This window comes from Nipponia nippon, unplaced genomic scaffold, assembly GCF_047370975.1.
Source record: "Nipponia nippon isolate SJK-2023a ecotype South Korea unplaced genomic scaffold, ASM4737097v1 scaffold_17, whole genome shotgun sequence".
Lineage (NCBI taxonomy): Eukaryota > Metazoa > Chordata > Aves > Pelecaniformes > Threskiornithidae > Nipponia > Nipponia nippon.
Window position 1 is genome coordinate 12,161,810 of NW_028262333.1, and position 22,832 is coordinate 12,184,641.

A 22,832-nucleotide genomic window follows, 5' to 3' on the forward strand; every position below is an offset into this window, starting at 1 on the left:
TTAATTTAAAGTTCAATACAAGAAAAACAATTTAAAAAATATATTCTCGTAAAGATGAGTATCTTTATCAGGTAACATATACAACCTGTCCTGCGGACATTACAATTTTCAAGTCTACTGGTTAGGTACTCTTTGTACTGTCTTTACTAGACCTGACCTCATATAACATTGTTTCACAAACTTCAGCCTCAAGAGCTGGTTGTAGAGCTTGCCCATAGTGTACCCTACCCTGTTAGCCTACTAGTTTGAGATAAACATCTCTAAAGTTCTGAGCTATTGTAGCTTGGGCTGAAAGTGTGGCAGAATACTCACAAATTAATATTCTGCATGGATAGAGCACCTGGCTGACAAATCACACATATTACACTATGCTTGTGTATTCTTGAAATTACTCATGTTGGGCACTTATTTTTAGATTGCTTTGATAGTTTTCCATTTGTGACCAGCAAAAATGTGGTGGTGGTGGGGGAAGATTTACAAAAGCAAATAGACACTGTGGCTGAGAATTTAAAATCCAGAAATTATAAAAAAATCAGTTGCAATTCCAGTAACAAATATGAGGCAGTCTTGCTGCACATGTGCATGGGTATCAAAGCAGAAAGCTCAGCTTGGACCAGTGAAAGCGATGCTCGTAGCAAGTACCACAAGCACCAAGGAAAAGAGTGGCTTGAAATTCTTGGCTGTAGTGAGGGGCTATTTTTCATACGATTCCCAATACTAAACACAATTTCCTTTTTTTCCCCTCTTCCCCTTAAGAGGTCTCGCTTATAGCCTGAAGCAATGGAGTGTTTTGTTTTTAAAAAAAAAAAAAAAGGCAGATCAGGCCCTTACTCTGAACATACTATGTTGATTTTATTTCGTGCTCATCTTTAACACTCTGCTTGTTGTACTGCTACAAAGCTTACAAAACCAAACCTAATGTCCCCTGTTTTACCACGTTCCTACTTCAGAAAATGAATCCTGTAGAGGATAGAAAGTGCTCTAAAAGCAGTTCACTGAAGGACAGCCTGCATCCCAGAGCAGATTGCTTAACAACAAAATGTATCACCACTATTTATTTTTCTTCATATGTGCACTCTTTCTGAATTGTAATAGCAGATGAAAACATGCAAGTTGAGCCAGAGGAGAGATTTGACAGAGGGTGGAGCAAGCAAGTAATACTGTGTGCATTCATTACTACAGAAAGTTGGGTAGTAATTGCTACTTTTTGCTCACAAGCAAAGGGCTTAACTTTTTTTTTTTTTTTTTTTAAGATGTGGCGGTAAGCCTTGGCTGTCTATCCAAAAGCCAAACTCTGTCCCTTTGACGTGGGCAAATGGGATATTAGCAATGGTATACTGTACAAGAATTTGAAGTATGATTACGAGGAGCAGTTGTCTTCTGCACTTTTCATGCACAGCTTTGTCAACAAGGTTGATATACCCTTGGGCAAAAGGAATTAAGGCCTAGGCACGTGCTCAGGGCTCCAGCTCCCCAAGTTATGTAATATCCAAATCCAAGTTCCCATTAAAAACAACAAATTCTGGCCCTCTCGGTTGCAAAACCAGCAGAGCTGGAAACATTAAGTAAACCTCTCGTACGGGAGTAACTGACTCAGCGTACGCACCGCGGCCGCACTTCAGCCAGCGCCCGCCGCGGGCCAACACCGCACTCAGGCACGGGCGGGTTCCCCGAACCGCGCCGTGCCGAGCCGCGGGCCTGCGCTGCCGCGGCGGGGCTCTGGCGGGGCGGGCGGCGGGAAAGGCTCCTCCAGGCGCCGCCGTTCGGGTCCCGCCGTGACTAACAAGGGAAGCGCGCTGGGAGGGGGCTGACTCTGACTGCCTCGCCCGGGCCCCGCGCCCTCAGGGCTGGGCTTCCTCCCTGTCATGCTTATGACTTTCGCGGAGCGCCTGGCGAGGACGGTAACGCTCGCCGGGGCGATGGGGCGGCCGCCGGAGCGGGCCCTTCCTCGCCCGCCACACGGGGACAACGCTCCGGGCCCGCGGGCCCTGAGGGAGGGAGGGCGGTGCTCCCCGGGCGCCCCGCACCTCCCGGGCTGCCCTGGCGATGGCGGCCCCAGGGCCGCCCGCCTCCCCCTCGCAGGCGGCGCGGAGAGCCGCCCTCAGCGTCCCAGCGAGAGGCCTCCGCGCCGCGCCTTCCCTCCCAGCCCGGTCCCGCGAGCCGCCATTCGCCTCACCCCGCCCGCCCTCCGCGGCGGAGCCAACAGGAACCGCTAACCAGCGTGAATGACAGGCAGCGGCAGCCAACGAGGAAGCGCCTTATTGCTGTGTGGCTGAGGCTCCGGCGCTATAAAGGCGGCCACGCGTTAGGGCTCCGGGCCGGAGAGTACGTGTCTCGGGGGGAGGAGGAGGTGGCGGCGGGGCCGGTGCGGAGCAGCTGAGCGCCGCGGGGAGGGCTGTCAGCTCCAGCGCGCGGGGGATTTTAATCCGATTCCGGCCGGCCCGGATTTTATTGGGAGCGGGTTTTAAAGTGAGTATGAGCGGGGCGGCGGCGAAGGGGGAGGGGCGGGACCGGACCGGATCAGACCGGCCCGGCGAGGGGAGCCGCCTCGTTGACCCGCGGGCCGCCCTCGTCTCTTGCAGGCGCCTGTCGTCCCTCTCGCCTCTGCGGACGGGGCAGCATGTCCGAAGCGGAGCAGCAGTTGGCGGCCGCTGCCGGCGCCACCCAGAACGGGCACGAAGCGGCCGAGAGCGCCGGAGAGCAGCAGGCCGAAAGCGGCGGGGCTCCGGCGGCGGCGGGCGCAGCAGCAGCGGTGGTGGCGGCGACGGCGGGAACGGCGGCGGGAGGAGCCGGACCGGCGGCGGGAACAGCGGGGGCGGCCGCCAGCCAGAACGGAGCCGAAGGCGACCAGATCAACGCCAGCAAGAACGAGGAGGACGCGGGGTAAGCGCCGCGCCTCCCTCGGCGAGCTGAGGCGGGAGCAGGCCTCCCCGCCCCCCCCCCCCCCCCCGGGCGCCATGTGCGGCGGTGGAGCGCGGCCGCTAGGCCCGGCGCGGCCCTTCGGCGGGAGCGGAAGCGAGGCGGGCGGCTGGCGCGCCCCGCCGCTCTGGGCCCCGCTCCGCCCGGCGGGGGAGGGCGGCGGGCGGCCCGGCTGCGGAGGGATCGGGCGGGCGGGCGGCGCGGCCCTGCAGCGGCGGCAGCGGCAGCAGCGCTTCCTTTGTTCTGGAGCTGCCTTTTGTTGGCGCCATGTGGTGGCTGGGGGAGGGGCGGGAGCGGGTTTGTTGCCTTCTCAGACTGTAAAATGGAAGGGGATATGCCGCGGCTCGCTTCGCGCCCCGCGTTTTCCTCATCCTTTCCCTTTTTAACGAAAGGAGCGGATGGAAGGAGTTGTTTTCTGTCGCGGGGTGGGCTGGTTCAAACTTTCTGGGGACTGCGTGACCGATCGCCAGCGGCGTCGGTGTAAATGCGAGCGTGTTTTGTGTAACGCATATAAAAAAATAATCCTGGCGTTGGAAGCTAGTCGGGATAACCTAAGTATTTTTGGAGGGAGTAAAGGAAGAACGGCCTGATCGAGACGATGTGCGGTGTGTTTAAACCAGTAAGAGCAATTTTGGTGTACTTCTTTGCAGCATTGTCAGAAAACAGCTTCTCTCTTGCGAGTGATTTCTGGAGGAGTCAGTGTAGTTTCGCTGCATTTTGGTAGTGGCATCCTTGGGTACAAAAGAGTCACTTCTTTCCTATCGTAGTTGGTCTGTGTAGGAATATACGTGCTTGACTTTAAAATTACCTGCCTGTTTCTCAAGTGGGCCTTTGCGACCGAAGCTGCCCCGTGTCTTTAATCGGAATTCCCTTTGTTATCCCTGGACCCTGAACCAGAGGGTCGGTTCCCTCAGGTTCAACAGAGAGCTGAAGCCACAGTAGCGTAATAGACTTTGGCTGTAAGGGAAGGAGTAAGGCTTGCACAAGTTTCCTATAAGCTAGGGCCGGATGTACTTTTTGCAGACACTGGAAGGATTGAGAACCAGGCCTTTTAGCTGTGTGTGAATTTTGTTTTTACTTTTTTAGTATTCTGCCCTGAGAAGTAAGTGGGTGATACTCTTTCCCTTTCTCGCATAGGAGGTGACAAGTTTCAACCCCAAATTCGTGTGAAATGAAACTTCGAAGAGAAGCAGTTATTTAGAGGGATTGACCTATGTGGAACATTTAGCACTGTGGTAAAACAAGAGCTGTCCAAGGCAGAGTAGTTCAGGGTGCTGACATTAGAGTATTTTGTTAAGAGCTGAAACATACTTTGATTTAGCTGCACTAATACACTCAGGAGGAAAAGAAGAGACTATGTGTTGTCCAGTTTGTGTGGCCTCTGAAGGCAAAACCAAATACCAGGAATTCGCTCTTAATTTCAAAGGCTCTATATTGTGTTATTTAAATACATGTAGGCATTCATCATTCCAATTACAAAACAAAGGACTGTAAATTACAAAGTGTAATATCTGCTGCTGTGGTAAGAGGTGAATTTAGCATGTGACAATATTTGTGTGTACCACAGCCCTAACCCAATGGCAGAAAGCAGCTAAAGCTGCCTCCAGACAAATTCCTGTCATCCCCCAACCATTGAATTTCTCTTGATAATTCTATAAGCATAGTCAATGATGACGGGGTATGCTATGGAAAACCACTGTCAGTCTGTACAGATTATAGCAGCCATGCTTGGTCAGTAAGCTGTTGTGATGAGAAGGAATCCATCAAGTTACCTTTCTTTCACCTGTTATTGAAAGGATTAGTAAACTTTGTAAGGCCTTTGCTGTAAGGCTCTATTATAATGGCTGCAAGCACACAGACTTGGACCCTGTGTATCATGCTGCACTTGTCAGTTAAGAGTGCACAGCTTGATCTTCTGAAAAAGTAAGGGTTTAGCCTACAAAGGATATGGTTTCATCCCGTTTAAGGAAAAAAAAGGCAAAAAAAAAAAAAAAAACCATGGCACATACAGGTTTTTTCCTCATGTTGCCTTTTGAACATAAATGGATGCTAGTTTTAGCAAATCAAAAAGTTACACATAAACACCAAAAGCCAATTTTATTTAAACACAAGTCTAGTTTCTAAAGTGCTGCTAGTTTCTAGTGCCAAATCTAGGTTGCCTCTAAACAGAGTAATGACAACTTAAACTGCTTTAGTCTATAGTTAGATAAAAAGGCTTGAATGCTTTTAAAAGCTTAGTTTGTTACCTTGGAAACTCTGAAAATAGAAAATACAGCCATGTTATTAATGTTTTCATTTGAAGTGAGGCATTTGAAAAGTGCTTTATTGGCTGATCTCAGTTTTGTTTGTTAGCTTTGCTTCTGTGTTGCACTTCACTAGTATTTAGTTCTTTGAGATTCTTCAGAGGATATTGTGTGGGAAGGTGGGCAGGGAAGTACTATATTGGCCTTTCATGAAAGTAAAGACTAATAGCGGAGATACTCCTGTAGTACTGATGAAGATAGAACTGGATTCAGTAACTAAGCAGGAAGAAGTGCACAACATAGTAGTTAAGGCAGGTCCAAAGTCCCATCTGTTGTATGTGACTGTTCTTGGAGGTCATGGATACCTGGTTTAAATTTTGCAGATCGTTCCTTAGGACTAAGATTTTTACAACCATTTGTCCAAATCCTAAAGGAGTTCAAGTATTCTGCTTTTGATGCCTTATTCTATCCTGAATGCTTTCAAAGCAGCAGGAATGATCCTAGCTTCTTTCCAAAAACTGAGTTGGCAGTACTTGATAATCAATACTGCTTTGTTGCAAATAACAGAATACTGTTGAAAGAACATAAGTTATTGGCGAGGAATATTTTAGGCAATTTTTACTGTTTCTTATAGCCTGTAATAAGCTTCAGGGTGCATTGTGTTGTTCCCTCAAAAAGAGGGGGGGAACCCCACCCTTGCACACTCCTATAGTATGACTAGCTTTTGACAAGATGCAAAAGTGTTTAACTTTCAACAGTTGATCCTGTTTCTGACAATGCTGCTGAGGTGTGTACCACTGTGAGCATCTTGCTGCATGTGCTTTTCTGTAGTATTTCCTGAATCTAAATAGCTCTTTTCTTTTGGAAATTTCAGGAAGATGTTTGTTGGCGGCCTCAGTTGGGATACAAGCAAAAAAGACTTGAAAGATTACTTCACCAAATTTGGTGAGGTAACCGACTGTACGATAAAGATGGACCCTAACACAGGAAGATCTAGAGGCTTTGGATTTATTCTCTTCAAAGAACCTGGGAGTGTTGAAAAGGTGAATATAAGCTTCATATTTCAGATTCTGAACTTCTAGGGGAAGGAAACTTTTCAGTTTGAGTTAATCCTATCAAACTATCTTTCAGGTTCTGGAACAGAAAGAACACAGGCTAGATGGACGACTAATTGACCCCAAGAAGGCCATGGCAATGAAAAAGGATCCAGTGAAGAAAATATTTGTTGGTGGACTAAACCCAGAAGCCACAGAAGAGAAAATCAGGGAGTACTTCGGAGAGTTTGGAGAGGTGTGTAATGTTATCTTAGTAAACACTGAAAAGTGTAGTCTCCAGTTGCTGTTTAGTTTGTTAATAATTTGCAAGTTGCAAATCAAATTAACTTCAGATGTATCAAGCCTTCCATAAGGGATCCAGAGGCTTGCTCTTGAGAGCAAGGCAGGCACATACTGCACTAGGTGCTTCCATTGCTAGTTAGATACCCTTGTCTTGAACACAATTTTAACATCAGATGAAATAGTTTGAGTTAGAGTTGTAAAATTGAAACATCTGGTCTGAAAGCCAGTGTTAGTATAGAAAGAATATTGCAACTTTGGTCTTGCATAATATGCATAGGTAGGAGACTGACTTTCTCTTTTACTGTTGCAAATGCCATGCACTTAACAGTTCTGCTAAAATATGAGTCTGAAAATAGTATTTCATGTCTTCAGATTGAAGCCATTGAACTTCCAATGGATCCGAAGACCAACAAAAGGAGGGGGTTTGTGTTCATCACTTTCAAGGAAGAGGATCCAGTGAAGAAGGTTTTGGAGAAGAAATTCCATAACGTCAGTGGAAGCAAGGTAGAAACTTTCACTTGTAAATTTTTGTCCAAATTAAGTATAATACCACTACACCTATAATCAGAAAAGGATTTTGTAGACCTCTGATTTCAAGCTACCCAAATTACAATAGGGGCAGCTTGCAGTTTACCACAGGGTGGTCGTTTTTTTTTTTTTTGCCATAAGTTCAGTCGCAGAGGCTAGCAAGGTTCTTTGCCAATACTTGTGGCTTTAATACTTGCAGTGTTCTAGGGGCTTTTGTATGTGAAGCATCTAATTGCATTCATTAAATACACGTGGAAAAACTGGCTTATTTATGTATCGGTCTAGCAATATAAGCCATTTCAACAGATACATACCTATTTTCAGCATAGAGCACTTGCATAAATTCAAGGCTTACGGACACTAACTTTGTGAGCAGCTGGCTGAAACTGGCTCTGTCAGACATGGGGACAGCTTCTGGTGTCTTCTCTCAGAAGCCCCCCTGCTGCAGCCCTCCCAACTACCAAAACCTTGTCACATAAACACAATACAAGGATACAGAGAGTAAATGTATGCTTATGGCAACTTGTACCTGGTCAGCTGGTTATGTGAACTCCTGTAAAAGTGGTGTGAGATGCTCTGAACAGCTGACAGTGCTCATCTGTGGGAATAGCTAATAGAGGCTCATGTTAAGCTAAGGAGGACTGGAGGCAAATGATGTGTGCTGGCTGGAGGTGTCCCTCTTCCCTTGCTCCATGGCCAGCGCTGACCATAAGCTAACTTTAAAGCCCTGTTAGATCTGGTCATACTGTCTGGCGCAGTGACTTAGATTGCACTTAAGTTTAGGACTGGTCTTGACAGCACAGAATAAACTTTTGGCAAACCTTGTAACTATGGCTTGGTTTTGTGTCATAGTGATAATAAAAAGAGCGGGTTACCTTAAAGCTCCTGTGGTGAAGACTTCCAAGTCAGGCTTGCTCAGGTGCTGCTATCACAGGGAGTTCCTTCTTTCACAGCAGCAGTAGCTTTCATCTCAGACTGTGCACAGATTCAGGAACTAGGAAGCTGGCTGACAGCTTGAACTGCAGCTTGCGAACCTGTCTTAGAAATGTTGATTCTGGTTGGTTTTAGCTGTTCTTAGTATTTGATAAGTGATGATTTCAGGTGTTGGTAGGTGTCCTGTACAGTCCAACACAGGTGCTCAGTGTATAGAGTGTACGAAGGCTGCCAGGAAAACTTGTTGTGGTGCATTTCTCGGAGCCTTGTTCGTTCCATGCAGCTCGGGTGAAGTGGTCCATTAGCAACAGCCTTGTCTTGGAGGTTGTGCCAGGATAGAGGGCAGCCTCATGGCTCCTACAGGAGTGATGGCTAGGCTGAGGTGGCCTCAGCACCTCTTCCATGGGGCCGTTGATAGTGGAGAATAGGCAGTATTAAAGTACTCTGAAAGCAGTGGCCTGCTTTGTGGGGCCAATAATGACTTACCTTTCTCTTCCATGGGGTAGTTGGTGGTAGGGAATAGGTGGTATAAAAAAATTCTCTGAAAGCAGTGGCCTGCTTTGAATGGCCAACAATGAGTTATCTTTGCCCAGGTGGCACGATAAATCAGATGCTTCTGGATATGCATTAGTCCTGGTCACATGACTGAGCACAGGCACCTCCTTTGCCTCTAGAGTAACCTCTGGCTTTCCTAGGTGGTTAGGTTGGGTGCTGCTGCTATACGACAGTATACACACTCTTCCTTGTTTTTTATTTTCAGTGCGAGATTAAGGTAGCACAGCCAAAAGAAGTATACCAGCAGCAACAGTTCAGTAGTGGTGGAGGAAGAGGTAGCTATGGAGGAAGAGGCAGAGGTGGAAGAGGCGGTGGTAAGTACTACACGCACTACTTTAGTATGGACACATTCTAAATAAGTTGTGTGTACTAAAATGGGATTTTGTGGATGGTTTTCCCTTCTATAGCTCAAAGTCAAAATTGGAATCAAGGTTATGGCAATTACTGGAACCAGGGTTATGGGAATCAAGGATACGGCTATCAGCAAGGTTATGGTGGCTATGGAGGCTATGATTATTCAGGATATGGGTATTATGGATATGGACCAGGCTATGATTACAGTAAGTAAAGAGAACTGTATTGGGTATAAGCAAGCGTAACTAATTAGCAGTTTAATGCATTTGTTTTCTTGTTCATAGGTCAAGGCAGTGCAAATTATGGGAAGACACCAAGACGTGGTGGTCATCAGAATAACTACAAGCCATATTGATCAAACTTATTCAGGTATGCAGTGGCATGGTCTCTTTTGGAAAATGACTGCATAGGTTTTGTATACAATGCTGTAGACGGATATTTCAGTTCTGTACCAAATTTAACTTTACAATAAATTTCTATGGCCTGTTAAATGTGCATCTTACTTGGAAGAGCTCCCTGGAAATGTTTTACATGTTTAATACTTACAGATAACTAGTTGTCTAGAGAGTGTGGTGTGTAAATTTCAGCCTTGCTGAAGATATTAATTAATGATTTTATTAATAGGTTAAACTGAAACTGATTTTGAGGGTCTGCTTAAAGCTGCAGCTCTGCATCTAGGGACTGCCTCTTGGAGTTAACTATGGACTCTGCATTACTCCAGTTGTACAGAATGAGATGCATCTTAGGGAACCAGTGTCACTTTCCACCTTTTTATTTTGTATTGTTTTTGTGTCATACATTTCCTGTAATGGAAGTGTTAATTTTACTGTACTTTTTGGTACCTTTTTGGAATCTAATGTATTGTAAGGTATTTTACATGTGTTCTGATTCACCATGACATGGATATTGAAGCTATCCTAGCTTTTGAAATAAAAAAGGCGTACTCTAGTGTCTTGTGCCATTCTTCAGCTTATGTATTAGTAAAATGCCAGTATACTGTTCCCAGAAATTAGTTTGTGGCAGTACCTTGATAGATGAAGAGTTGTGATAAAATGTTTTTAATCTTAAAACTAGAAGGCTGTATTGGTAGTTGTGCTCATTTGCAGTTAAGTGGCAGCTAAAAACTGCAGTCACTTCTGCCTGGAGGTTATGGAAGAGAACTTGGGTGGAAAGCCCCAGCTGTTGTGGAGGCTGTGCTGGCATGCTGGTGGCTCTTGTTCTAGACAAGTACAGAGGCTCAGCATAACTGTGTTAGTGTCTGCGTTGTAGGGCTCTGCTAGGAGGAACCAGAGGCATAGGTTTCAGGTAGGGCTTGGGAGTCTAGACAGCATTGCAGGAGGAAGCTAAGAGGTGGGCAAGAAGCTAGCTGCTCTTCCTTCATGTTTCACTGTCTTGAGTCAGACTTTTCTACAAGTTCTTAATAGTATGTACATGTGCCTCGAGAGACAGGTTGGACATTAAATTACCAATGCATAGTCTGAATTCTTACAGCCTTTTTGTGTATCAAAGATGACTAAAGAACTTCCATTAAAGTTGTGGGAGGAAAAGCAACAAAGCTGCCTCTAAAGAGGCAGCTCTTTATCTAGAGATGAGTGACCAGCTAGAAATATGCTCTCCTTTTTTGACTAGTTTACCACTATCTTAAGACAATAACTACCATGTGATTTGCCTGTCTTGCTGCAGAATAGTCCCAATCTCAGGTTTATAAATAAGTAGCATATGCTGCTGCACAAAGTAAAACTTCTAATCTTTGTTGCAGTAATCAATTTGATTTTAACTTTCCTTTTAAAGCTAAAATATGACAACTTTTTTCTTGTAATAAATTCTATTTGAACAAATGGTAACCCAAGTGGAATCAAACCAGGTAACTAAGACAAGACATAAACATGTTACTAGTGACCTTTCCACTTTTTTTTAATGAGGGATGCAGCTATTCCTGCAGGGACTATAATATGCTGCTCCCTGCTGGCTGTCCCTGAGAAGAGAAACTTGCTGTAAAGTTAGAAGTTTCTAAGACTTTTCTGGGGTTAAGTGGAAATCTTGAGTATAAAAAAGATGCAGCAGGTTTTAAATCTGATAGTTGACATGACAGCTTTACAGCTGTAGTATGTAACTAATGTCCAACTTGCAAATTAAAAAATTGCAGACTACTGAAACATGAGTACAGTATTTAAAAGTATTACTGTCTCAAGACTTAAAATTGAAATTGAATGCATCCTTTCACTTGTTTTCTTACAATGTAAGGGGTAGCGGAATATTTTTCTAGCAAACTGTTTGCCCTCCAACAGGGAATTTGCATAGTATCAGGACCATACTGCTGCAGTATTTCTGGCTAGTGTATTAGCAGTAGTTTGTCAGCTGGCTGTTTGGTGGTGCTTTTTGGAAGTAGGTTCTTGGGTAATGCTTCCTTGACACGTTGTGGCCTTAAGCAAAAATTGAGGACACTGGTACTTAAATGCAGAGCTGGCTTTCCCTTTCTTCTTTGCATGAAAAGTTTGTGATACAAAGAACATGTAATTGCCTGGTGAAAGTGAGGGCTTGTATACAAGGTTGTTGCTTATGGCTGTAATGTACTCTTAATTTACTAATCCTACTGGGATATTTCTTGAGGACAAAATGTTTTGTAAGAACTGGTTTGGGAGCCATGGCCCTCAGTTGTCTGTTGCTCATGCATTTGATGTTATGAATTTGGGACTGAAGTTTTTGACTTAATCTGGTCACTGAGACCATTTGTTGGATATAGTGCTACTAGGGACCTTGTTATGAAACTGGTCGGAGGATCCTCAGAAGGACTGTGTGTACTGGCAGCTAGAATGGCGTTTGCATAGGTAGCAGCAGATATAAAAAAAAAAACTGGCTCATCTTAATTTTCAAAGTCATACCCTGAAAGAGTGAATTTAGAAAATGTAGTTTATAGTAGCTACTAGAAATATATTCCTTTATAATCAGTTTTAGATATGCTGTTTTAAATAAAAGTCAATCCACACGTCTGGCAGGGTTAAAACGAGCTCTTGTGAAATTTATTTCTCCTAAAGCTTTTACTAATAACAAAATAACTGAAAATAACAAAATCAAAGGTATTTTATCTGGTCTAAGGCATGCTAGGATGAAGATTAAATGTGCATTATTATAGTAGAATAATGTTTCGTAGTAGTAATCTTGAACATTGTTTGAAACCTATGGAAAGAAAATAATGTTATGTTTTTTGTAAAAGAATCATTAAAAGGAATTACTTCATTGCCTCATTTTTGCTTACATTATATGTAAGTATCATACTAGTACTGTACTTAGTAAGAGGCTTTTTGCATTCTTGGTTTCCTGTAGAAAATAAAGGCATTTCTCTTGCTTAGTTTAGATTGCAGACAAGCACATTAAGTCATTAGGCCTCTAAGTTAAACTGGCACTGTTGAGTAATCTTTCTGTTCTTAAGAATAAGTAGTACAAGCAGCTGTATGTCTTTCCATTAACTTGCTAAATAAAATATTAACACATTTTTCTCATGCCTGCTATACTAATATTGCACTGAACTAAAAGCAAGGGCCATAGCACTGTGAGTCTAGTATGGTGGTTGAGGCTACCAATGATTACATTGATGACAATGATTACATTAGGTGCATTCCTGTCCAGGTACCTAGAGTTTTACTGGGCACTTAGTTAAAAAACACTTGGTTGTCTTTTAGTCAGAGCAGGTTGAAGAAGGACTAAGTGTACCAAAGGGTGTTGATATCAAGGTGTAAGGGTGTGCTGTGCTCATGAGTGTGTGGCAAAATGAGTTGCAGCTGGATGTTGTCTGTAAGCAAGCTATAGAGGGACCTCAACAGAAACTAAAATTTACAAGGCTTGGAAGTCTTAACAGTAGTCAGCCTTACTGATGCCCACAAACTTCTGAGTATAGGGGTAAATTGATGCTTAAGCATGAGATAACAGCTATGAACCTGAAACAATCCTATGAAATAGTAAAAAATGCTCAAGAGAACAGAAGGCAATACTATTTCAAAGTCAGATGTTCAGTAAAAAAGGAGCTACAGTAGTAAAATTACTGTTGATAGCTCTTCATAAAGCTGTTAGCATAAGTGGAGGTTCCCAAATTGTGTTCCTGCCCTTGAGGGCAGTGAAGGGGAGACTACTTGCTGAGAAGTAGTTATGCAGCTGGAACAGCTTCTGTCTGGAGACTTCAGGCACTGAGCAGCTAGCATAAAAGCTGTGTTTTTGTCTTTACATGCATGCCAAGGGTTAAACGCAGTCACTCTTAAAGCATCCCAGACAAACACAGCATGTTTGTGGTACACAAACACACCATGCCTAGTGGTAGGTATTTCTGGGATGGGTTGGACCTAGCTTGCAAACAAATGAATACAGATAGCATTACGAGAAGTGTCAGACTCTGATAGAAGGTAGCTGTGAATGCTGGATGTACACAAGTCTGGTCCATGCTTCTGGATTGCCAGAAATTCCTGCAAACTAATTTCAAGTAAAAGCATGTCTGAGGAAACTTGGTCCTCTACTGCCAGTGACAATGCTTGTGAAGTTACGTTTAGGAACCTTGGCTTTTAAATAGTAAAGGGCGAATATAGATAAATACCTGCTCAGGTAGAACAAGTGGATGTTTTCTATTGCTTCAGACATTCTTCTTCCATATCTGGAGAGAGAATAAGTAATAATTTAGCAAACTTATGACTTTGAGACAAGTTTTTGGACTAACTTGGTTAATGCTGAGTGTGCAGAAGTTGTATAAAAAGCTAAGTGGCAAATGCACACAGATTATGGCTGTCAAGAATGAAATTTGGACAGCTTCCCCTTGTTCAGATGGGTAAACACTTCAACCTCTGCCAAAGCAAAGCTATTTTAAAAGGCATATACATCTGTGGAGTAAATAGTTTTGTTAGAGAACTTTAAAACAGAATAATTTAGAAGTGAAGGATAAACTTGCATTGACCAAGACTCATTTTCCTATGTGCTCATCATCTACCATCTTGGCTCTATTTTAGCACTTAGGAAAAGCAGGCTCAGCATTGACTTCAAGGCAATCCAACAGCAACCCTCTATAAGGCAGTTCGGAGTTGTACTACCTGTTAGTAGTCTGTCAATTGTGTCCACAACAAATTTTGCATCCTCCATATTGAAGCACATTGGAGGCTTGAATTTAAGCACGTTTCTTCCTGGCCCATCTGTACTCAGTAGAATATATTCTTCCTTAAGTCTGGAAAGAGCAATAACAAAGAATTATGTTTACCTTTGCATGTAGTTCAGAAAAACTTAAAAGTGTCAGCCCACAGGCTGTCCAGACAAACCTTTCTGCACTGACTGGTTTCTTTTTCTGCCAGTTGGCTATATTCTAACAACTATTGAGTGGCAAGGTTACTTTTGTAATTGCGTGCTTGCCTCGCACATGAGGAACTACATGATTGTTCCTTGTACCTTGTTACTAGATACTCGGCTTCTGCTGTGGCTGGGGTCCTTTCTGCTTGATCCTTGATTAAGTCCACTCCAATGAATAAGCCACAACCCCTATAAAAGAAATAAAAATAGTCAATCTGTGTCAGAGGAGGGACCTGCAAATGAACTAAAAAATTGAGAAAGGTTTTTGTGAGACCAAACCTTTACCGCATGAGAATTACCTGATGTTTGGCTAGTGATAGAAAAGGTATTGCTGTTCTGAAGAAATGTAGTAATACAGTACAGACTTTTATCTGCTCAGAATGGCAGCACAGGACATGATGTTAAACATATTTTCCATTCAGATCATTAATTCTGTTCTTTGTGTACTTGAAGTAAGAGTTCAAACAGGGAAGTGCATTTCTTTAGCAACTAATAAATCAATAAAGCAGTACTGACCTAGAGTGGCAAAGTATATCAGACTTCTGATAAGCTCAAGTTTGTTTTAATCTGATGTACAGCAGGCTGTTGATTTTTGCTGAAAACACAGATTTAATGAATTCCTTAAAACTGTATCAGTTGGACTGAGTTGTTTGACTGAAACCAAACAAAAAGCAGCTAAAAACTTAAATAAGGCACTGATACCTGACATCACCAATAATGGGATGCTTGATTTTCTGCTCCTTGAGTAGCTTCATCAAGAAGTTTCCTACTTCTGTGGCATGAGCCTGAAGGTGTTCCTTCTCAATCACATCTAACACAGCTAATCCAATTGCACACGAAACAGGGTTTCCTCCAAACTGAGTTCAGGAAAAGAACACACGTAGCCAAGGAAAGGGAAGAAAGATGCAATCTTGTCACTGAAAGGGTAGCCTCAGTCATATGAGCATACTGCCATTTATATTAGATGGAGCCAGTAAATAGAAAGTTATACTAGAAAGATACAAATAACAGTAACTGTGAGTGATAAAGATTAACAAAAATGCTGCATGATTATCTAATTTTAATACTTAAGACTCCTGTAGAGAAGGAGAGTTGTCAACTTTTTACTTACTGTGTTAAAATACTCTATTCCTGTGGCTGCAAATGCTTCTGCAATTTCTTTTGTTGTTGCCACACAGGCAACAGGGTGCCCATTTCCTATTGGTTTCCCCATAGTGACAATATCAGGTATGAAATCTTCTCCTTGAAGCTGGAATGCCCAGAAGTTCTTGCCAACCCTGCCAAAGCCAACTTGAATTTCGTCAGCAATAAATACACCTCCTGCCTTGTGCACGTGCCTGTAATGTAACAGATTTTATCGGCTCTTAAGAGAAAACAGAACCTAATATTTACTGTTTAAGAATATGCAGAAAGCATTACTTGCAAACTTCTAGGAAACAAACTTGTCCAGGCCTATGTTCTATGCCATGTGTTTAAAAGTAGGTCTTTGCCATACAAAGTTTACGTTCTAACATGAAGGCATAGGTGATTCCTGCCCATCAAGCTATATGCTACAGCATGTAGAGAAATTCTCTATCATCTATATTTAGCAAGCATGTTAAATTTAAAAAGTTAAGATAACGAATGACCACTTACTCTGCAACCTTCTGAAAATAGCCTGCTGGTGGAATGATTTGACCCCCCACACTTGGCAGTGATTCAACAAAAAATGCAGCAATCTGAAACATAGGTAGCATGTAATGTTTTGAACCCAATACAGAAAGTTGTGGAAATTCTGTTAACAATTAGCAAGCTCTTTGTCAATAGATGGTTCTTTCATGATTATGTGATCTTTGCTTTTTGACAAGTCCATACCACTTAGCTCAGTTACCCTGAATGGCATTGACAGTCAGCCATGCTCATTTCTAAGGCAAGACAAATGGGTAAGGAAATAACTTTTTACCTTTCTGCCTCTCTTCTGTGCTTGCTCAATAATATTTTTCACTTCATTAGCATAGGCTGTTACTAAATCTTCATGGTCTTCTCTATAGAGTCCTCTGTATGTGTCTGGAACAGGAGCCTATGCAAAGGAACAGTATCCTATATTCAGTATATATTAAATAAGAGTTCATTAAATTGACAAGTAGTTGATAGTTACAGGCTGAAGTACATACCACGTGGACCCATTCCTTTTGTCCTTCTAGATCTCTGAATTTATATGGGCTTATGTCAATCAAGGATGTCAGATGTCCATGGTAAGCACTTAAAAACAATTAGCAGAACTAAACAGTAATTTCCTCAGTATCAAGAATTCTTTAGGATTAGCATTATTGATAGCTAAAAAGTAGCTAGGCTCTGTCACCTGGTGGGAATACAGTCACACTTAAGCTGAGAAAAGCTCTGAGATTTCTGTCTGTTGGCTTAGTAGTATTTGGATTTTTTTGTACATCTGAATATAGAGGATGCAGAGGGACAGTCTTCCTTGTCACTGGTTTGCCAGGGCCAGCGACTAGAATCACAGTAGTGTAAGTCATGAGCAGTATTACAAGACTGCAGAACAACTGGAAGGGACATGTCTGGCCTACTTCTAAATATCCTCCAACGATGGAGTTTCCAGTCTCTCTGGGTATCTCATTCTAATATTTGACTGCCTTCATGGTAAAAGAATTTTTCCCGATGGCTCATCAGAATTCCTCAGGTTTCAACTTATGTCTATTGTCTCTTTTCCTGTCGCCATACATCTTCAGGCCTGGCTCCTTCCCAGTAGACAATTGTAGTTACAGTAATATCTCCCTCTAGCTGTCTCTTACATCTGAACAAATCCAATTTTCCTAACCTCCTGTGGCTCCCTACCCATCATGGCAGGCCACTGCTGGCCTCCTTCCAGTATGTTAGTGTCTGCTGGGTACTGGAGAGCCCCCCAACCTGGACACAGTTCTCTAGGCTGGTCTCACAGATAGTGAACAGAGGGAAAAAATTACTTCCCTCAACTTTCTGGTTACAGTCTTTCTCCTACAACAGGTTTTCAGAAATGCTCTGACCACAAACCAAAACTGAGCCTTGTACCCCACAGTAGATAAAATAACCAATATACTTACTGGTCTAAAACTATAACATCTTCATGTTTTGTGTACTGTCGTGCCAATCTTAGGGCAAGATCATTAGCTTCAGATCTACAATTGAAGAATTCGATAAGTGTTTCATTGTGGGTGTCTGAGTTCTGAAATTCTGACCTCCTCTGCAATGCTGTTTGCATCTGCAGAGAAGAGACGGAACTTGATGCGTGTTACTCGCAGTTCCTTTAGTAATCAGCACTCATTAGGTAGGACTGTTGACCAGAACAGAATCCATCTTAAAAAGCTGGAGTACAGAAACTGCTTTGGCAACAGTCTTTTTTTTTTTTTTCTCTCTTTTTTTTTTTTTTTTTTTTTAAGCTGTAGTTTGTTTGGGAACACAACCCCTGCCCCAAGCAGAAATATGCATTGTTACATTTAATTTTGGTAATAGAAGTAATTCCCAGTTCAGAAGACAAGTCAGACCAGAAACGAATCCAGTAAATATTTACACTAATGTTTTGTAGTCCAAGGCCTCATAAGCAGAATAAAACCCTTCTTAAATAAAGCACTAGTTTATTTTCCTGATTGAGAGCTTGCTAAATGTGAACTTCAGAGTCACTGAAGTTCTAAAAAGGACCACAGCTGCTTCAAAAACAAAACCCCCAAACCAAGTTTTTTGTCAGTATCTAGTTACCCACACCAGATCATGCAGTTGGCTGTTGATAATGAAGTATTTTACTTGTCTCTATATAACTAGTGAAAACAAAGTATCAATTCTAATATACCTCACTTACCCTGAATTCAAGAAATAAAAGATGCATAACTTCTCAGGTAGCGTTTTTGAAAGTCTCTCTGCATAATCGACCAAGTTGTCATGAAGATAACGAGAATTTGTATTTAACAATTGATTTTGTTCGTGGGCTGCTTTTACTATATCTGGGTGACAATGTCCAACTGCAAGAGAGCGCGGAGAGCAGTTTGAGAGTTCTTCCATGTTACGTATGGTGTTCTTTAACAAATGCTTACTGACCGAACGCTTAGATTTCTCTATTAGTACAGAGCTGTCATCATTGATGATTGTATTTCATCAGTGGGGCGTTAACGATATTGTCAGCAGAAGACAATATCGGTATGCCTTGAAAGCTTTCACTTCAAACTTCCTTTTTTTGCTCAGAAAGTTTGAAATTGCCTATTACTGTATTTTATGGTTTGTAGTTGAAGACTGGAAATTGATATGCTAGAACAAATCGCATCTAATTTGCTATTTGGATTTAGACATTTTGAATAATTTAGTTAGGGGATTGGGTAGGTAAGCTTTACTGTCGAAGAATGAATAGCCCTGCTAGGGTGCTAGTGACAGCACTGACCGTTCAGAGAAATTCCAAATACTGTAAGAGAGAAACAGCTACTTCATAACACACAAATAAGGCACCACAGTGAGCAGTGACAGTACCCTTAGCAAGTAACTTTTACAAATACAACAAACTGTCAAGCCATTTGATAGTCTTAGAGTTAGGTGCTTTACTTGAGCTTTCATGGAAAAAAAAATCTGTAAATTTTAGATAAGTATGTTTAAGTCTGGAAAGCACATTCATGCACACAGAAATTCAGCCATGAACTGTAATTTCCCAAACTATAGGCTCAAGAGAGATTTCTTCCACTTCTCCAATTAAATAGCCCCTCCTCCAACACAATGCAAGGGTGGCAGAAAGTACTGATTGTTCCTTGTTCTGCTTAAAAACTCATGGTATCAAATAACATGACTTTGTACTTACCGTGAGCAACGTTGTTTATGCAGTCAAGGTACCGTCTTCCATTCTCATCATACATGTACTGGCCTTGTGCCTTTACAATTTTCACCGGATCGTTAGAGAAAAACAGCTTGCAAGAAGAGCTATGGCAAGCATGAGAAAGCAGAATAAATCTTAAAGTCGCATAGTTTATTTTGCTGGTGCTATTTTCAGTTCAATCAGTTAATCAAGAGAAAGACATTTCCCCCATTTGCCAGCACAAGCTTTCATCCTACTTCTGGCCCCGAAAACAAAGCCTGGGACGAGGAAGAGCACAGACTTTGTGCTCCAAATCAAGTCAAAACTTGTTAGACTTGCAGGAAAAAAATGTGCTCCAGAGGTGAAAAGCCTTCACTAGGAATCTAACCACAGCACACAGCTAGGACTTACCTCTAGAGGTTCATCCAGTCTTAACTACAGCGCCTTACTGCCTATGCTGCCTGCCCTTCATGTTCTTGAAACCCCCTTTGGTGCCTTCCTCTTACCTTACCATCATTTTTATATTCTTGCTAAGATCCTGATTTTCCAGACAGCATGGTGCAGGTGGTTGTTAGGTCCGTACAGGGTTTCCCTAACCTTAGCTGCAACTTCAAGGGATTTTATATGGCTGAGGCCACTTCAGTGCATTTGTTTTGTTTTGTTCTGTTTCACTTTTAAAACAAATTGCCAAACAAGTAAAATTGAAATGCGTGTCTGCCTAGGTGGGAGTTGCAGAGATTTGACACTGAAGGGCAATGCCAAACTTCCATGCTTCACTTTTAGTAAAAGATTGCTTATACAAAAATAAAATAATTTGACCATAAATACAAAATCATTGTCAAATGAACAACAAAAGACAATGATAAAATGAGAAACTGCTTCAGTGTCCCTCCCCTACAGGAATCCTGTACTTTCTGTATGAGCTAGCAGTAGAATGGTAAAACAGTCAGGGTTGTGGTGGTGTTTTTTTTTTTTTTTTTAAGCGTATCCTGACTGTTCAACAGATGCTAACAAACCACTTGGGGAGGCCGGGTCTTTGTTCCCAGTGGCGGGGCAAATCAGTTACAAAAAGATTAAATACACAGAGCAGTAGTCTTCAGGTATGTGTAACTGGCACAATTTTAATGCCAGCATTTACTTTCAGCCCAACTTCTGGATTCATAAAAACATAAAGATTAAAGTAGCCTTGTTTTTGAGTATATATACATATATAAAAGGTACAATCTGAAAGTGTTCCCACAGTTAGATGTAACAGTGCCACTGCCATTCCTGGTAGCAGTTGAAAGAATTAATAATTTTTTAGGTCAGTCGAAGCAACACCAGTAATCGGAACTTTGGAACCGAGTCTCATACGTTATGCTGTCACACTGGGCAGACACACGTTGCTAATCCTGTCGCGTTTGTGGTGTGGTGAGAAGTTTCTGACAGACAGGCTGTAGTGCCTGCTCAGCAGAACCTCGCCCCGCCTGGCGTGCCCGCCAGCTCTGCGGCTGGGCCAGCCCTGCTCGCAGCTAAGCTGTCAGGAAACGCTTGCTAAGCAGTTTATAGTTCGAACAGGCACGCTAGATACCATACAGGTTTTATGCTGTAGTTTTGTACCCTCCCTCCTTAAGAAATGCTAATTAATCACACCGGTGAAATCAGACTGCAATTGCACGCTAACAGCACCGACTTAACCTAAGATTCTGGCGAGGCAGGACCTCGGTTGCTGCAGCCGCGGTGTCGGAGGGCCGGGCTCGGGGCCGCCGGCACCCGCCGCTGCCGACGTGAGGGGCCGGGGCTGCGCTGGGACCGGCGAGACGCGGCCCTGTAGCCACGTCCCTGTCGCCACGTCAGGCCCGGCGGCGGGGCGGGCAGCCCGGCGGTAGCGGTCTCCGGGCCCGAGGGGCGGCGGCGCCTCCCCGCTCGCAGCGCTTACCCGATGAGCTGCCGCCGCAGGGCCAGGGTCTCCTGCCGGGAGCGCTGCGCCGGCCTCATGGCCGCTCCCGCCGCCGCGGAGGTGTACGGGCGGGCCCGGGCCGGGGAGGGGAGGAGCCGCCTCCCTCGGAGGGCGGCCCGGGCCGGGGAGGGGCCGGGCCCGCCCCGCCACCGCGGCGCCCCCTGCGGGCCGCGCCGAGCCGAGCCCTGGCGCCGCGCTGCCCGCGGGAGCGGTCTGGTGGCGAGGGGTGGGAGGGCGGTACCGGTTACCGCTCAGGTCAGCGCTGCGGGGAGCAGCGGCTCACCGTGACATTTAGCAGAAGCTGCACAAGGGCACGGGCATTGCCCCTGTGTCTGCTCTAGCAGCACCGTAACTGTGCACCCCCCTCACAGAGCCCGGCCCCTGACCTCCCAGCCGCTCCCAAATAACATCCAAAACACAGCTTTTGGCAAGCTGATTTCACAAGGAGTAGGACAGTGACTCACCAGTGCTTTCAGGCTCCTCCAGCTGTGAGGCTGGACTCTTCACTTACAGCATCAGGAGTGTTGACTTCATCTCCAAGGTCCTGTAGCACAAAGGGGGGAGAGGCTATCCACCGGGGTCCTGCAAGGCTGCTGGCAGCTCGTGTGGAAACTCTACCTCATGGTGTTACACAGCTGACGGGGGCATATAGCCTCAGATCCCACTCAGCTGCCAGGCACCTCAGAGGTAATAACATGTTTTTGAGGGCTCTTCGTGGTCATTACTACAGCTATATCATAATACTGTCTTTTGAAATACTTCCACATTGAGGAGGTTTTTTTTACAGTTGAAAGTAATTGGAGGTGGTAGCCTAAGAAGTGTTACAGCTGTATTAATTGTTCAACACGTACTTCACTATTTAAGCAAAAGTAAACCCAAACCATTTATATTGTTGTACTCTTGTGTTTGATCAGTGACAGGTAGGTAGACTTGACTGACTACTTAAGAGCCAATCCTAGGACAGGCAATAGTTAGGATTAAAAGAGGAAATGCTATCATCAGATTAGAATGGTCCTTCCTCCATTCCTGTTTGATTGGAATTACTTAAAGAAAAAATACGAAGATGAAGAACCAGGAGGGATGTTCTTGGGATGGGTTGAGTCCTCCTCCACTGTGGGTGTTGTATCCCATAATTGAGTTCATAAACATATCAAGCTTCATTCTAAAAGATGCCAGATTTTTTTTCCTTCCAAGTACATGTTCGCATTCCTTTGTTTTAAACTGACAAACATCTGTTAAGAGGACTCTAGAAAATAGAACAGACCCTTTTAAAACCACACACTTGGCAGATTTTGTTGCTGACTAGATACAGCCACCAGTAATTATCTCTAGTTGCAGTTATTTGATAAATACAGGAGCAATTTAAATTTTGTGTAATATGGACACTCCAAAACCAAACTGATAAGCACTTAAAGTTAGATTGAACTTAGGAAGTCAAACTCAGTTGTTCATAAAAGTCAAGTTTTAAGTAACAAAAGTCAGTGGAGAAAAAGTTAATAATGGCTGTTAATCTTTATTTGAACTCTTGTCTGGTTAAGATATTTAGTAGCTATTTATAATAACAACCCGAACATTTACAATTTGGAAAGTTTATTCTTGGTTACAAATGCCGAGTTCATTATACATATTCACACAATTGTAAAAGCAATCTGTACAGAGAGACCATTTTTAAAAATCTAGTCTTTGCTTTTATTACAGAAAGCACAAGCAAAAATATTTTTGGAGGTCTCAAGCTAACGTACTGTCCATTACAACTTTAAACTAGAAATACATGATGCAGTACTAATTAATACCATTTTAACATGTTAAAACAATGGATAAGAAATACTGTTATTAATGCCTTCATTTTTAAAGTAGTTGTTCCCCAAAGAAATGAGTAAATAGAATACTTTTCCTGGCAC

At 43.3% G+C, this 22,832-nt stretch overlaps 2 protein-coding genes across 11 annotated transcripts in view; one reads left to right on the top strand and one right to left on the bottom strand.

Moving 5' to 3' along the window:
* Window positions 1-2,314: 2,314 nt before the first annotated feature.
* Window positions 2,315-22,832, top strand: part of HNRNPAB (heterogeneous nuclear ribonucleoprotein A/B) — a 30,988-nt gene continuing 10,470 nt past the window's right edge. For 3 of the 8 annotated variants that reach the window (XM_087753731.1, XM_087753730.1, XM_087753728.1), the window contains exons 1-8: window positions 2,315-2,469; window positions 2,583-2,883; window positions 6,037-6,205; window positions 6,294-6,452; window positions 6,872-7,003; window positions 8,721-8,829; window positions 8,923-9,075; window positions 9,154-9,238. In XM_087753731.1, the coding sequence (XP_087609857.1) occupies window positions 2,621-2,883; window positions 6,037-6,205; window positions 6,294-6,452; window positions 6,872-7,003; window positions 8,721-8,829; window positions 8,923-9,075; window positions 9,154-9,224 (1,056 nt within the window). In that variant the 5' untranslated portion in view covers window positions 2,315-2,469; window positions 2,583-2,620 and the 3' untranslated portion in view covers window positions 9,225-9,238. Of the gene's footprint in view, window positions 2,470-2,582; window positions 2,884-6,036; window positions 6,206-6,293; window positions 6,453-6,871; window positions 7,004-8,720; window positions 8,830-8,922; window positions 9,076-9,153; window positions 9,239-9,493; window positions 9,818-22,832 lie in introns of those variants that run through there. The other 5 variants (XM_087753736.1, XM_087753735.1, XM_087753732.1 and 2 more) reach the window with 3 other exon arrangements.
* PHYKPL (5-phosphohydroxy-L-lysine phospho-lyase) lies at window positions 6,938-21,067 on the bottom strand. 3 transcript variants are annotated; one of them, XR_015703851.1, is made up of 14 exons: window positions 20,911-21,067; window positions 18,999-19,117; window positions 18,018-18,177; window positions 17,266-17,340; window positions 16,342-16,429; window positions 16,131-16,247; window positions 15,824-15,906; window positions 15,300-15,525; window positions 14,891-15,045; window positions 14,288-14,377; window positions 13,939-14,069; window positions 13,452-13,508; window positions 7,903-8,065; window positions 6,938-7,057 (listed from the first exon to the last, which is right to left on the bottom strand). XR_015703851.1 is itself a non-coding variant. In XM_087753726.1 (13 exons), exons 1-12 carry the CDS (start codon window positions 20,967-20,969, stop codon window positions 13,480-13,482), a joined length of 1,332 nt encoding a protein of 443 aa, XP_087609852.1. In that variant the 5' UTR covers window positions 20,970-21,067; the 3' UTR covers window positions 7,029-8,065; window positions 13,452-13,479. The 3 variants fall into 3 exon arrangements, 2 of the variants coding, with proteins under 2 accessions (XP_087609852.1, XP_087609851.1); XM_087753726.1 differs by having other exon boundaries at window positions 7,029-8,065; XM_087753725.1 differs by lacking the exons at window positions 6,938-7,057; window positions 7,903-8,065 and adding an exon at window positions 11,860-12,046.

What these genes read in the sequence shown, in the direction of transcription:
- PHYKPL (XM_087753726.1), bottom strand. Translation starts at nt 20,969, where the DNA reads ATGAGGCCGGCGCAGCGCTCCCGGCAGGAGACCCTGGCCCTGCGGCGG. An exon ending in CTGCGGCGGCAGCTCATCGG is followed by an intron (nt 19,118 to 20,910) that starts GTAAGCGCTGCG and finishes TGCTTGCCATAG; the next exon opens with CTCTTCTTGCAAGCTGTTTT. An exon ending in GCCGAGTATCTAGTAACAAG is followed by an intron (nt 14,070 to 14,287) that starts GTACAAGGAACA and finishes TGCTCTTTCCAG; the next exon opens with ACTTAAGGAAGAATATATTC.